Source organism: Dermacentor andersoni, chromosome 1, assembly GCF_023375885.2.
Source record: "Dermacentor andersoni chromosome 1, qqDerAnde1_hic_scaffold, whole genome shotgun sequence".
Classification (NCBI taxonomy): Eukaryota; Metazoa; Arthropoda; class Arachnida; order Ixodida; family Ixodidae; genus Dermacentor; species Dermacentor andersoni.
Genome location: NC_092814.1, coordinates 42,686,288 through 42,701,746, shown reverse-complemented (window position 1 = coordinate 42,701,746; position 15,459 = coordinate 42,686,288). Strand labels below are relative to the sequence as shown.

Here is a 15,459-nt window from a genome sequence, read left to right as displayed (position 1 = left end):
CTGTTGTGGCTTTGACGGGGCGGCCGGACGGAGGATCTACGGCATGAGGCCTAAACGGCCAGGGCGCGCAGCGCCGCAAGAAAACAACTGACTGCTTCAGTCGGGGACCTGACCAAAAATCATTTTATTTATGCGAGGGGAAACGCAGCAGGCAACTTACAGCGTTTGGCGCTGAGTGGCGCCCTGACGTAAACAACCCAAAACCGAAACCAGAAGCCAACACAGGATACCACATCACCTCTCTCTTGAGAGGAAAATGCACTACTCGCTCTCCTCGCAACTGTGTATACTGTGTAGTATACTGTGTAGTATAAGTATACTGTGTTTCCACTTTTCTCATCACTAATTCAACATCTTCATAAAACTGATCTACTTCGTCAAAAGGCATTTGATTCAGTAGAGATACCAACGGTCGTAGCGGCATTACGTAATCAAGGAGTACAGAACTCTTACGTAAATACCTTGGAAAATATCTACAGAGGTTCTACAGCTACCTTAATTCTACATCAGAAAAGCAGGAAGATACCTATAAAGAAAGGGGTCAGACAAGGAGACACAATGTCTCCAATGCTATTCACTGCGTTCTTGGAAGAAGTATTCCAGCTATTAAACTGGGAAGGCTTAGGAGTAAGAATCAACGGCGAATATCTCAGTAACCTTCGATTTGCAGATGACATTGTCCTGTTCAGCAACACGTGGGACGAGTTACAACACATGATTGAAGACCTTAAGAGAGAGAATGCAAGAGGGGGGTTGAAGATTAACATGCAGAAGACAAAGGTAATGATAAATAGCAACAAAGGGTTAGTATCGCCTGTCGGCCTCTAGAGTCTGTGAAGGAGTACGTTTACCTAGGTCAATTAATCACAGGGAATCCTGATCATGCGAAGGAAATTCACAGAATAAAAATGGGTTTGATCGCATACGGCAGACATTGCCAGCTCCTGACTGGAAGATTACCATCATCATTGAAAAGGAAGGTGTACAATTATTGCATTTTACCAGTGCTGATGTATGGGGCAGAGACTTGGAGACTGACAAAGAAGCTTGAGAACAAGTTAAGGACCATGCGAAGAACGAAGATTGCTAGGCATAACGTTAAGAGACAGAAAGAGAGTGGTTTGGATCAGAGAGCAAATGGGTATAGACGATATTCTAATTGACATCAAGAGAAAAAAATGGAGCTGGGCAGGTCATGTAATGCGTCGGTTAAATAACCATTGGACCATTAGGGTTATAGAATGGGCGCTAAGAGAAGGGGAGCGCAGTCGAGCACGACAGAAGTCTAGGTGGAGCGATGAAAATTGGGAAATTCGCGGGCTCTAGTTGGAATCGGTTGGCATAGGACAGGGGTAATTGGAGATCGTAGGGAGAGGCGTTCGTCCTGCAGTGGACATAAAACAGGCTGATGATGATGATGATGATGGCTTGCGCTTCTAAACCCTTTGTGGGTTAATGATGTAAATATACGGCGCCGCGAACAACTCCAAAAATGGTCGATGCCGTATATTTATGGCGCCGTCTGTACATTTAAAAAGCGCGCCAATTTTCTGACTTTTTATTTTCTGTCATGTGCTGCCACTGTGTGGGAATGCAGGGAATTTTTTTGTGCGCCTCCTCTCGTTAGTTGCATGGTTTGTTTAGCGCTAGTTCACTCCTGCGCGTCTATATAATACCGCTTGCGCATTGGCGCGTGCGCGCTGACGGCAGTTTGTGTTTTGTTTCGCGGGCGGTTTCGGCTTCTTGCCGAAAGTGATGGCTTTCTCGTTACTAATTGCTCAAAGGGGCGACCGCCTGTCTCTGGCCCGTTTAGTGCTCACAGGGTGTAGGGGTTGGTGGACGGACTTTGGGATGAAAACAAACTTGGGAGGATTTATTTTACATCATATACAGAGAGGTGAGAGTCAAGTAACAGTAGTACAGTCATTACGGGCCGGCAGCAACTCAGACGCTGCGGCCCGCGGCAAGAAGTTCGAGAGAGGTGAATCAGGGAATCAGGGAATGCTCTGGTCTCTCTGGAATGCATCTTTTAAACCCTTTGAGGACTGGAAGTCGCGTCATGTTCGGCCAATGGGAGAGCCCGCTCCGATGACGCCACCTTCGGCCAATGGCAGGCCCCCGTGCGGTGATGTCACACCCGGTGGCTCTCTGCGGTCTTGCCTTGCTGTGGTGCAATGCTCTCTTCAAAGGCGGCGAAGGGGGGACGATTGGGCTCCATTGCCCGAGGGCCCCCTGCTCCCCGTGGTACGGCCCCGCTGTGGTGGCAAATGCCCTCTTCAAAGGCGACCGGTGCGACGCTGCCAGGCCTTCCCCGGTACATCACAGCCGTTTGGCTTCGGGACTCACGTTACGTGGAACAGTGCCGGGCTATCCCTTCGCTTTTCTGGAAGAGTCAAGCAGTGAATAGCTACCGCGGAGCGTACGAACTTGTTGGCACGTGAACTTGTTGGCTCGAGCGATCCTCTGGAATGTGCTGCGATTCGATGTGGTCCGGGGGAACTCGAAGCAGGCGCAGGAAACAGCTCCATATCTAACAGCTCGTCCTCGCCCCGGTTGTTCTGAATGGCCGGTGAACTCAATTCGCTGGCCATGAGAAACGCTGAAAGAACCTGCAGGGTATTGGTGTCGAGCCTCGTTTGACGAACTTCGGGATCCTGGGCCCTGGAGAACATACGTCAAACAAACAAAACAACACAGCGCTGCACCACACGTAAGCGCAGGCTCTTCACCCCTGACTCGCCAGGCTATTACTGAGTCAAAATGAACCCTGAACTTTTTATTTCCCCAATTTTGACTAAACAGTTCCAACCACCCTTCCAAACCGCTATCCATTTCTCCCCGAATGCCGACAAGACCAGAGTACTATTGTTGTTGCAAAACAAAGGGTCGTTGACGTTGCAAACAACAAATGAAAACAGCCGAACATAACTTAAGTGGCCTAACTACACGAACAGCATGTTTCCAATCTATCGCAGTGGCGTACTTATCGCATGTATCGGTGCCACTGAACAATCTGGTCAACCTCACCAGTACGTAATCACAAGCGCACTAGCCTTGTGGTCACTAAACAGAACGCGTACTTGCGTTGTAGGCAAACTTTTCATTTACGCTTACTCACGTTTCTTCCTTTAGTCCCTCTAGGAGACATGACCTAAACGAACAATTAAACTCGCGGGACTTACACACTCCGCAGAACTCTTAAAATGATGCGTCTTCTACTAACTCTTTCCACGCACGCTCACTAAAGAAGTCAGAATACGGCTGCCCTCAACACACACCAGCAACCCAGTCATAAATCTGCTTCCTTCCGTCCACACAGGACACGCGCTAATGGAACTAAGAACGCTTCTCAGTGCAAATCATGCACTCACTGAAAACCTACGCGCTTAACCTTAGAAAATTCAAAAACACTCAAAAAGAAAGAAGGTTAAATAACACACGCGCGTTACGATAGGCCTCTCAACGATAACCTTGACCTACAGGTTACTCACACACACACAAAAAAGAAAGCCTATGTACTCAGTAATGAACATCTCGCGAGACTACATGTTTACACAAACCTCATCTTTCAAATCGCGGAGCTTCTCAAACGAAAACACAAAGTTCAAACCTTACACATTGAAAGAAATCCTAGTCTCAATTCCCAAAAACTTTCCGATGCTCAAGATAAAAACAAAACACTTCATTTCTACGGAAGCGCTCTTGGCCTCCCTTTCCAAACGCTTACGTCTGACTCATACTTTGAGTCGTACCCGAGGTGGTCGCGGTTTGAAAGCTACTCTGGCTGCCGAGGTACAACAAAAGGGCTGACTCACTATCAGCTCCCCCAAGACGTTACGGTCTCCTGCCAATTTGCGTCCTGGCGCCCCGCTTTCCTCACAAACTCGATTGACCGCTTCGCTACTCCCCACCTGGTCTCGTCCTGCCACCTTGCGCTTCTTTGTACTGCACGCTGAGCTATAAAAAGAACTACGGAACGACGAGGAGTTTAACAGCCCCGTGCCCTTTGTCCGCGTCCGTGCAGAACATGCTTCTCGGTCTCCTTTTGACCGGTGGCTCGAACGTTTTCGATGCGTCAACATTGTCCGTGACGACCGCACCTTTTTCCTCGCGCCCTGCCCTTTTGGGTTTCTCGCCATCTTTGGCGGCGCTACATTAGTTACCGTCTTTCGGTCTTTACCGCGCTTCTTTTTAAGGCGCTTTCTCTTTGCACTCGCTTTCATGTCGCCTTCTCGTGCCTCGTGCTGGCCGGTACACATTTCGTGGGCCCGGATCGGTCTCTTACCCGCACAGTCTGAGTGATTTACATTTAAATCTGCTCTCACTTTGCCTCGACTGGCGGACAGCCCAACCGACTCTGGAACAATGCAGCAGGCTTTACTCGAGTTAGACAACTCGCACTCTTGCGAACTGCCCTCTACTACATTGCCCAGCTCACGCTGTGCATCGACACACAGTCCGTCGGTATCGATCGCTGTCTCACGCGCACAGTCCGAATGATTAATAACTGAACCATCCCTGTCTAGGCTATCTAGACTGGCGGAGAGCCGCACCGATCCCTGAACAATGCAGTTGTTCTCTCGTGAACTACGGAGCTCGCCATCCCGAGAACTACTCTCAACTGCATCGTCCAGTTCGCACTTCACTTCTGCACGCAGATCTGGCTCTACATGGGTGCTCGCGTCTGTCGGGTCAGCAGTACCCTTTTCTTCGCTAGCAACCTCGCTAACATAACCAGCAACACACACGCGCGGTAACTGTGCCAATTTGTTCGCAGCTGGCCTAGCTGTCTCTACAGTCATCTGTTGGCACAGCACCTCGTCGCTCTCCTTGCGGCCTTTAACGGCCTCTGTTGCCACTAAGGCGTCGTTAGCAGCTAACCTTTTCCCTTCACTTATGAATCTGCAGCCAATCTCACAGGCACTACTCTTCTCGTCGGCTTTTGGCGAAAATCCGCTCGATGCTGCCTCATTCTTTCGCTCTGTACTACCTACAGAATTCTCAGACAGCCGTTGTCTCCGTGCCATTAACTGATCACAATACTGTATCTCTTTGATCAGTGCTGCCTTCTCTCTCTCATACTTTTGCTCACGCTCACGCTTACGTTCCTGATACTCACGTTCGCGTTCATTCTCACGTTTGTGACGCTCACACTTAAGAGTAAGTTCTTGAAGCTCATGCTTCCGTTCATTCTCGCGTTCTTCACGCTTACGCTCACTCTCACGTTCACGACGCTCACGCACACGTTCACGACGCTCACGCTCCCGTGGCTCCTGTATCACCTCCCAAGCAAGCTCAATGCTTTTGTCATCATTGCCACTATCGTTAATCGCCTTTATGATAGCTGGCGTTTTCATCCGTTCGTCCGCCTCAACTCCCAAATCGTCGCACACCAACAACAAGTCTAACCTCGTCAACCTTCTAAGATCCATGGCAGCTGCCCCGACTGGTGGTTCGAACTGTTTTCCTTAATTAATTTGTGCAAATACACAATGCAACAAACTCCCGATTCCCAGAACTATCAAAATGAACACACAACATTTGAGTCTGGCGAATCAAAAGGAAAAAAACCACGCGCTCACTTACGGTTGCAGCACCCTGCCATCCGGTTCATTTGTCCGGTGTTCCCGGTTCCTCCGGACTCCCTGGGTCGAAGGCTCGCTCTTCTTCGCTACTCCCAGTTTCTTCGGACCTCTTTCGACGAAGGCTCTCTCTTCTTCGCTCTTCTCGGTTCCTTAGGATCTCTCTCGACGAAGGTTGATCTGTAGTGCTGCCACCAGCTGATGCATTCGGAGGCGATCCCACCGCTGCCAACCAGATGTAGGGGTTGGTGGACGAACTTCGGGATGAAAACAAACTTGGGAGGATTTATTTTACATTATATACAGAGAGGTGAGAGTCAAGTAACAGTAGTACAGTCATTACGGGCCGGCAGCAACTCGGACGCTGCGGCCTGCGGCAAGAAGTTCGAGAGAGGTGAATCAGGGAATCAGGGAATGCTCTGGGCTCTCTGGAATGCTTCTTTTAAACCCTTCGAGGACTGGAAGTCGCGTCATGTTCGGCCAATGGGAGAGCCCGCTCCGATGACGCCACCTTCGGCCAATGGCAGGCCCCCGTGCGGTGATGTCACACCCGGTGGCTCTCTGCGGTCTTGCCTTGCTGTGGTGCAATGCTCTCTTCAAAGGCGGCGAAGGGGGGACGATTGGGCTCCATTGTCCGAGGGCCCCCTGCTCCCGGTGGTACGGCCCCGCTGTGGTGGCAAATGCCCTCTTCAAAGGCGACCGGTGCGACGCTGGCAGGCCTTCCCGGTACATCACAGCCGTTTGGCTTCGGGACTCACGTTACCTGGAACAGTGCCGGGCTATCTCTTCGCTTTTCTGGAAGAGTCAAGCAGTGAATAGCTACCGCGGAGCGTACGAACTTGTTGGCACGTGAACTTGTTGGCTCGAGCGATCCTCTGGAGTGTGCTGCGATTCGATGTGGTCCGGGGGAACTCGAAGCAGGCGCAGGAAACAGCTCCATATCTAACAAGGGGTGCACATAGGAAGGATGCTGCTGTGCATGCGTTTCCGTTGCTTTTTTTTTTTACGCTCACGAAAACTAATTGGCTCTGGTTGGCGATAAGTTGAAGATTAGCTGACGTTTGTCACACGTTTAGCTTTTTTGACGGGCACACAACCCCACAGTTTTCATGAGTGCGCGCACCTATACACACAGTTCGATTATGCTATGGACGTTAATATTAGTGTAAGACCAGCAACATTTGAGACGCGAAATATTCTCGTGTGCACTTATTCTAAGCCTTGAACTATAACAATGCATCAAATTTTTTATTCTTCTAAGTTTATCTCCTTTTTTATTATTGTTATTTGTGAACAAAGAGTACATATATACCAACGTGGAATATTTCTTTCTCACTTTACTGTCACCTCAGAAAAGTTGCGGTAAATTTTTTTCTAAATAAGTCCCTAAAAAGAATTGGAATCTGCAATAAAAAAAATCGACCCTTGGCGGTCGCATATGGCGAAAAAAATCTACCCCCAAAGCGTTAAAAAGGGTTGTCTGGTTGCCCTATTCATGCCCACTAGGCAGTGTGCCCCTGCATGGTGACTTGTCCGAGTACATTGCCCTAATATTCACTATTGTAAATACTATAATTATTAAAAAATGGCCCTTCATACTTTTTGCTCCTCACTCTGTGCCAATTCTGATCCCTCTTCATTGCACCATCCTTCTTTTTTGGCTAATGTTCAGGTGTCAGCCATCGCCACTGTGGCCAGCAAAATGTTCTTTCTTCCAATAACTACAAATGTAGCCACTCTTTTCACAGACGCGAGCTAATGCAGACACGTAGTAAGCTACACCTTTTGCCTATTTGTTCTTGGTGCGACGGCGAATACGTTTTGTGCGTGTGCATGGGAGAAAGCATCGCCTCTATGATACCTCTCTCCCCTTCTGACCTTTACTAGCCCTTGACTTGCTTTCACGTTCAACCTCTCCTGTACATCCATGTTGCTTTTTCTGTAGCACATATGTAGTCCTCCCAGGCTACATAGTCGGCAGCCTTGACATACTGTTGAGCTGTCCCATGTTACTAATTTTGTGGTTCTGTAGAATGAGGTGAATTAATTCTGCCTTTGGTTTATACACTGCACACTTGAACAGCTGCTGCCCAGGAAAAGAATCATGCACCGTGCAGGCCTCCTGGTTCTGGTCCACCAAGGGCTCGATCTCGTGGACGAGGCATTCATACTCCTGGGAAGGTATGGGTGCCTGTGTACATGTTTGCATGCTTTTTTCTTCTAGTTAGCATCTGGTAAAATTTTGTGGCTGATGCCTGCATTATTGGAAATTGTTGTTTTCATTACCAGGAAAAGAACAATCCTAGAGTGACTGCATCGTTCAATATTTAATGTATACTTCAATTGCATAGTACTTGTTACAAAGTGCATTAAAAGTGTTCAACAGTCAGTGTGAAAAGCGAACATCAGACACCATGCACTTGCAATCAACTTAAGTGATCATAACTTCTTGGCTTCTCCAAAGGGACTCTAAAAAATATTAAATTGTGTTATATCAGTAAACTACATTTATTCACCAGCAGACGGCCACTCTTACCATAAAAGGAGGCTTTCTAAGTCAGAAAACGCAAAATAATTAAACTGCCCTAAAATCCCCTTGGTGATGTTGTGGAGTCCACTATGATGTTATGGATTTCGACAGTATCTACTTGGGTGTACAAACCCTCTGACAAACGAATGAAAACAGTTTTGAACGACTACTTTAACAGTCTAAACTAAGTTGTGCTATTTAGTGTCCCATTTAAGGCAATTTGTTTCAATGGTACCCACGTATATATATATATATACACATATATATATATATATATATATATATATATATATATATATATATATATATATATATACCTATTTGTGAGGAAAACTGATTATCAATTTAACAATGGGTGTCTTTGGAGTAACAAATTGCAGTTGCTTGTGAATTAAAACAATTTGTGTTGTCCAATGATGGGAGGGCTGCATCAATTGCGCCATTCTACACCAGCTCCATCCATGCTACAAACAATAAACCATTCCAAGAGAAGCTGCTGTCAACGCAGGCGGTTTGAGGGTATGGGATCAGTGTTGTTTCATCTGTACTCACCATTAATAAAGTAAAAGGCCACAACTGTTGAGCATATGAACACATCTCTGTACATACTGATTCGTATTTTGTCATTTTTTTCTGATTTCAGTGATAACTGTATTTCATTTCATTTCCTTAAAGACCTTGTAGTAGGGGTATTACAAAAGGGGTGGGGATACAACATATACAAACAAGTGTTGTAATGCATTCAATTCAGTAAATAAAAAGTTGTTACATCTTTAACAAATTATGAAGAGCAGGTGACGGCAGCGACTTGATGGGAAAAGGCATTTCAGTCTAGGTGCTCGGTAGAAAAACGAGGCTGAAAATGTATTTGTGCGTGAATGTGGTTATGCTACCTGCTGGAAATGGCCAATGCGTTTTGACCGGTGCGTTGGGGGAACAATGTATGGTGACCGATTAAGTGTCGAATAGTAGAACCCGTGGAAGAGGGAGAGGGTGGCAATGCGGCGATGAAAGGATAGAAGTGATAAGGAAGATTCTTTTTTCAAGTATGATATGCTGACGTACCAGTACGTGGAATGAATATACCTGGTGGCACGATTTTGAACTGCCTTGAGGGCATTGGCAAGATATGCTTGATGTGGATCCCAGATGGCAGGTGTGTATTCTAGTTTTGTTCTTAGCAATGATTTATAAGCTAACAGTTTTACATGCAATGGAGCAAAGCGAAGGTGACGTCTTAGAAATCCCAATGTTTTGTTAGCCCATGAAATAACATTAGTAACATGTGCGTTCCCGGTTAGATCATTAGCGAAGATGACACCTAAGTATTTGGAGGATTTTACTAGTTCCACAGTGACGTTACCAGTCCGATAAAAAAAAAAGCAAAGCGGTCGATGACGACAGGTAAATGAGACAAGTTTGCATTTATTAAGAGTTGAATGTCATCAGCCATAGGTCACACTATTCTTGCACCCAGTTAAGGTCAAATGGCAGGACACGTGCAAGGGCAAGTCGTTAATGTAAATTAAGAAAACCCCGCAGGGGCGTCTGCGTCAGCAGGCGTTTGGTGTGTTGCGACACCACGTACCCGAGCACACGAGGGTTGGACCCTCCCGCGTGTAGCCGTGCGCGGCTTAGCCGTGTCTGGGGAAAGGGGGATCCTGGGGGTTGAGCCGATGCTGGGTGTCTGGACCTTTAAGGCCCCCCGGCGGACGCAACACACCCCTTTGGCCTCTGCTTCACATAGACGGCCCCCCCGGACTGACCCACCCGGGGGAAATCGGTAGTTGCCTTTTCCTGTCTCTCTCTCCCTCCAGCCTTCGTCTTTCTCTCACTTTTCATCTTTCCTGTCTTCTCCTTCCTTCCGCTTACTTCCATAGTTTCCAGGCAGCAAGGGTTAACCTTGTGTGATTAACCAACCTAGGTTATTTCATATTTGGTTATAGTGATGACGTACAGCTGGCGTTTACAGGACCTGTTCTTACAGTCTCTGTAGCGTCCCCTTGTAGGACTCCATGGTGGGTAGCTGGCGTTATTGCCGAAAATTCAATTCCTTTATGGCAACATCCTTCCCTCCACTTCCTGATCGCCCTCAGAAAAGAGGGCGCACCGATGATTTATTCCAGTTTTTTGGTCGACAAAAAGAATCCTTCCCTCGTTTTCACGTGATCCACTCTGAAAAACCAGCTAAACAAGTGCGAACAATCTCCCCGTTCCTTGTATCTAAGTCTCTTACCGAAGTTTTTGGTCCAGGATATAAGGTGTCGAGGATGGCTAGCGGAGACCTCCTCCTGGAGCTCCGCGATCAGAAGCAATTTGAAAAACTGCCTCAGCTAGTATCATTTGGGGAGACCCAAGTAGTAGTAACCCCGCACCGCACGATGAATACTTCCCGCGGCGTTGTCTCGGACGATGATTTGCTGGAGCTCTCTGAGGCTGAGCTCTTGGAGGGCTTCAGCGAACAGAATGTCCTAAATGTCAAAAGGATCAAGATAAGGCGAGACGGTAAAGAAATTCCGACTAAACACCTAATACTCACCTTCAATTCAAGTGTCCTGCCCGAGTCAATCGAGGCCGGGTACATCAAGCTTCGTGTACGCCCGTATGTGCCAAATCCCTTGAGATGTTTCAAATGCCAACGTTTTGGCCACAGCTCGCAGAGCTGCCGAGGCCGCCAAACATGCGCCAAATGCCGTGCCCTTGAACACGCAACTGAAGAATGTAAGAACTCTCTACACTGTGTAAACTGTGATGGGGATCACGCCGCGTACTCACGGTTGTGCCCATCCTGGAAGAAAGAAAAAGAAATCGTAACGATCAAAGTGAAAGAAAATATCTCATTTAAGGAGGCACGCAGGCGGGTTGCATACCTGCCAAAGAAAAGCTTTGCCGAAGTGGCGCGTCAGGGGGCAGCGTCACAACGGCCTCCGGCGGCTGTCCGACCCACAAGCAGTGAGTCGGCAGTCACGCCATCTGCCCCCGCGACGGTTGCAGCTAGCGCTGCTCCGTCAACCGAGGAGAAGGAACCATCGACCCCGGAGGAGGGCGCAGCCGAGGCTGCCTCAACTTTCGAGGTTCCTTCATGCGCTGGCAACGGCCGGCGTAGCCAAATCCCTCTGGGAGCCCCATCGACCTCCGGGCTGGTGGGCGCAGGGGTCTTGCCCTCCAAGGCGGGACTCCCTCTGAAATCTTCCCGCTCGCAAGAGCACGTGTCCGGCGCCTCACAAGAGGCAATGGACACTACACCCATCCTCAAGGCGCACCAAGCGCCTAAGGAGCGGCGAGGCTCCCTCGAACGCTCCAGAAAGAACAAAACCCCTATTACAGGGCTTCGAAAGGGTTCTGTAATCTAAGGCATCCCGTCCGTTTCCGTAAACACAGCACCAATTTATTTTAAATATGGATACACAAATCATTCAATGGAACATTAGAGGTCTCCTTACAAACCTTGATGATTTGCAAGAACTCATCCACAAACATAATCCAAAAGTGCTGTGTTTACAGGAAGCACATTTAAAATCCAGACACGCAAACTTTCTCCGTACGTATGTTACGTTTCGTAAAGATCGCGATGATGCCATCGCATCATCGGGTGGTGTTGCGATTCTCACACATAAAAGTATAGCATGTCAACCTTTACAGCTTCGAACGCCCCTTGAAGCAGTGGCGGTGCGAGTTGTTCTGCTAAACAAACTCATCACTATTTGCTCGCTTTATATACCCCCACATTACAAATTAACTAAACATGAATTTCAGTCCTTTATAGATGAACTGCCAGAACCCTATGTTGTTCTTGGCGATTTCAATGCGCACAGCTGCCTGTGGGGCGACTCTCGTACAGACGCGCGAGGTCGTCTCGTTGAACAGTTCCTTTTCTCTTCTGGTGCTTGTCTTCTGAATAAGAAGGAAGCGACATACTATTCTCTCGCAAACAAAACATTTTCTTCAATAGATCTTAGCCTAGTCTCCCCGTCACTAGTGTTTGAACTTGAATGGGAAGTAAACGACAATCCTTACGGAAGCGACCACTTCCCTATACTACTAAGAACATATAAAGAACACGAATGTCTACCACAGGCTCCCAGGTGGAAAATCGATACAGCCGACTGGGAGAAATTCCGAACTCTCACCAGGATCTCATGGGATGACATGTCCTCTTTAGGTTTTGATGCTGCCGTTCAGTATTTTACAGCCTTCATTATAGATGCCGCGTCTAAATGCATATCTGAAGTAAGTGGTTTCGCATGCAAACGGCGCGTCCCGTGGTGGAACGACGAGTGTAGGACCGCCCGTAAGAAACAAAACAAAGCGTGGGGGTTGCTACGCACCTCTCCCACTGCGGAGAATCTTATTAACTTTAAAAAAGCAAAATCTGAAGGAAGGAGAACGCACCGACAGGCCAGAAGAGAGAGCTGGCAGAAGTTTTTATCGGGTATCAACTCTTATACTGAGGAGGGGAAAGTCTGGAACAGGGTTAACAGGATAAAAGGACGACAAACTTATTCACTCCCTCTAGTAAATACACAGGGCGGTACACTGAAAGATCAGGCCGACTCACTTGGGGAGCACTTTGAGAGTGTATCAAGCTCAAAACATTATTCGTAATCCTTCCTAAAATATAAACAAATAGAAGAATGCAAGCCACTCGTCAATAAATGCCGACAGAATGAACCGTACAATTGCCCTTTTAGTGCTGCTGAGTTGAAAGCTGCCTTGAGCGCATGCAAGAGCTCTGCACCGGGATCCGATAGAATCATGTATGAAATGCTCAAAAACTTACACAATGACACGCAAGTAACACTACTTACACTTTTCAACACTATCTGGGACGCAGGGTACCTTCCAACGGCATGGAAAGAAGCCATTGTTTTCCCTGTTTTGAAAGAAGGGAAAGACCCTTCTTCAGTGGCAAGTTACCGCCCGATAGCCCTCACAAGCTGCATGTGTAAGGTATTTGAAAAAATGATAAATCGGCGACTCATCCATTTTCTTGAACAAAACAAAATGCTTGATCCCTTTCAGTGTGGCTTCCGAGAAGGGCGCTGCACAACCGACCATCTTGTACGTATTGAAGGACATATTCGTGACGCGCTTGTACACAAACAGTTCTTCGTATCGATATTCCTCGATATGGAGAAGGCGTACGATACGACCTGGCGCTACGGAATCTTGAGAGATTTGTCAGAAATGGGCATTCATGGTAATATGCTAAACGTAATAAAAAGCTACTTGTCCAGTCGTACCTTCCGGGTGAAAGTCGGCAATGTGCTGTCACGTCCTTTTACACAAGAAACTGGTGTACCCCAGGGAGGCGTGCTCAGTTGCACACTTTTTATTGTTAAAATGACAACGCTTCGTGCGTCCTTACCACCAGCCATCTTGTATTCCGTCTATGTGGACGACATTCAAATAGGCTTCAAATCCTGTAACCTCGCAGTATGCGAGAGACAGGTACAGCATGGCTTGAACAAGGTGTCAGGGTGGGCAGAGAAAAATGGTTTTAAAATCAATCCTCAAAAAAGTTCTTGTGTGCTGTTTACAAGGAAGAGAGGCCTAGTTCCGGATCCTTGCTTACAAATGTGTGGACAACAGATTCCTGTAAACAAAGAGCACAAATTTCTAGGTATTATACTCGACAATAGACTCACTTTCGTCCCACACATTAAACAACTCAAAGAAAAGTGTCTGAAAACAATGAACCTAATGAAACTTCTATCCCAGACTACGTGGGGTAGTGACAGGAAGTGCCTAATGAGTCTGTATAAGAGCCTCATCCGGTCACGATTAGATTATGGTGCCGTGGTATATAACTCTGCCGCCCCAAGCGCGCTAAAGATGCTAGACCCGGTTCACCATCTAGGCATCCGTTTAGCCACGGGCGCTTTCAGAACAAGCCCAATTGAAAGCTTATATGCCGAATCGAATGAATGGTCTCTCCACCTACAGAGATCATACAACAGCTTTACATATTTCCTTAAAGTACGCTCTAATCCTGAACCTCCATGTTTTGATACCGTTACCGATATGATGTGCGCTACACTTTTCAGCAACCGTCCCTCCATAAGACAGCCTTTTTCGCTGCGTGTGAAGGAGCTTAGCAATGAAATGCATGTCCCACTCCTCGAGCATCGCCTAATGCACACAATCAAGCTCTTACCTCCCTGGGAGTGGCAGGTGATACAATGTGACATATCCTTTATAAAAGTCGCAAAGCACGCTCCTGAGGCTGAAATCAGAATGCATTTCCTAGAACTACAGCACAAGCACTCCTGTGCAGATTTCTACACAGACGCTTCGAAGTCAAATGCCGGGGTATCCTATGCAGCAGTCGGCCCATCCTTCTCGCAATCCGACGTACTGCATCCCGAAACAAGCATCTTTACGGCCGAGGCCTACGCATTACTCTCTGCCGTGAAACATATAAGAAGATCAAAACTTTCAAAAGCAGCGATCTATACAGACTCCCTAAGCGTCGTGAAGGCCTTGATGTCAGTCTATACGCACAAAAATCCTGTACTTAGTGAACTCTACACAGTCTTGTGTAAAGCGTACATATCTAACCAGCGTATCATTATATGCTGGGTGCCTGGCCACAGGAGCATTGAGGGTAATGTTCTGGCGGACGAGATGGCCACGTCAATCGCATCGCAAACTGTTAACCCTACCGCTGCGGTGCCTGTCACAGATCTGAGGCCTTTCTTGCGAAGGAGATTGCGGGACCACTGGCAACGCATGTTGGACGCGGAAACGAATAATAAGCTCCACCTGATAAAACCACAGTTAGGATTCTGGCCCTCTACTACAAAATCGCGCCGAACAGATGTCCTATTCTGTCGGCTCAGAATGGGACACACGTTTGGCACCCATAATTTTCTACTAACCGGAAGTGAGCCTCCAACCTGTGGTAGATGCGGGGAGAGGCTGACCGTGCTCCACGTCCTTCTGGAGTGTCGCGAAGCCGAATTTGAAAGAACGGAACATTTTTCCTTAGCTTACAGACAGCACATCCCTCTCCATCCAGTAATGTTCCTCGGCCCAGAACCGCTTTTTAACACAGACACAGTCCTAGGTTTTCTGAGAGATGTGGTCCTACATGTTATTAGCCCCATGCATTCCTAGCGCTTCCTCTCTTTAGAGGATGCCGCTGGGATAGTTGTACGGTATAGCACATGCCTCCAGACCCTTGTGTTTCAAGGGCTCTAAGGAGGCAGTAGTGCTCTAGCATTTATTATAATCTGATATATTTTACCTATTGTATCATTCTTTTTAAATGCATCGAAATGCTCATAGTACAGGTCATATGTCATCGCCATAATTTTATTACACAGATTTTACGCAATGTAGAGC

The 15,459-nt window shown here is 47.4% G+C and overlaps 1 protein-coding gene across 5 annotated transcripts in view; it reads left to right on the top strand.

Moving 5' to 3' along the window:
* Positions 1-15,459, top strand: part of LOC126545924 (uncharacterized) — a 127,741-nt gene that overhangs the window by 25,810 nt on the left and 86,472 nt on the right. For all 5 annotated transcript variants that reach the window (XM_055061372.2, XM_050193974.3, XM_050193972.3 and 2 more), the window contains exon 4: positions 7,666-7,763. In XM_055061372.2, the coding sequence (XP_054917347.2) occupies positions 7,666-7,763 (98 nt within the window). The remainder of the gene's footprint in view (positions 1-7,665; positions 7,764-15,459) is intronic.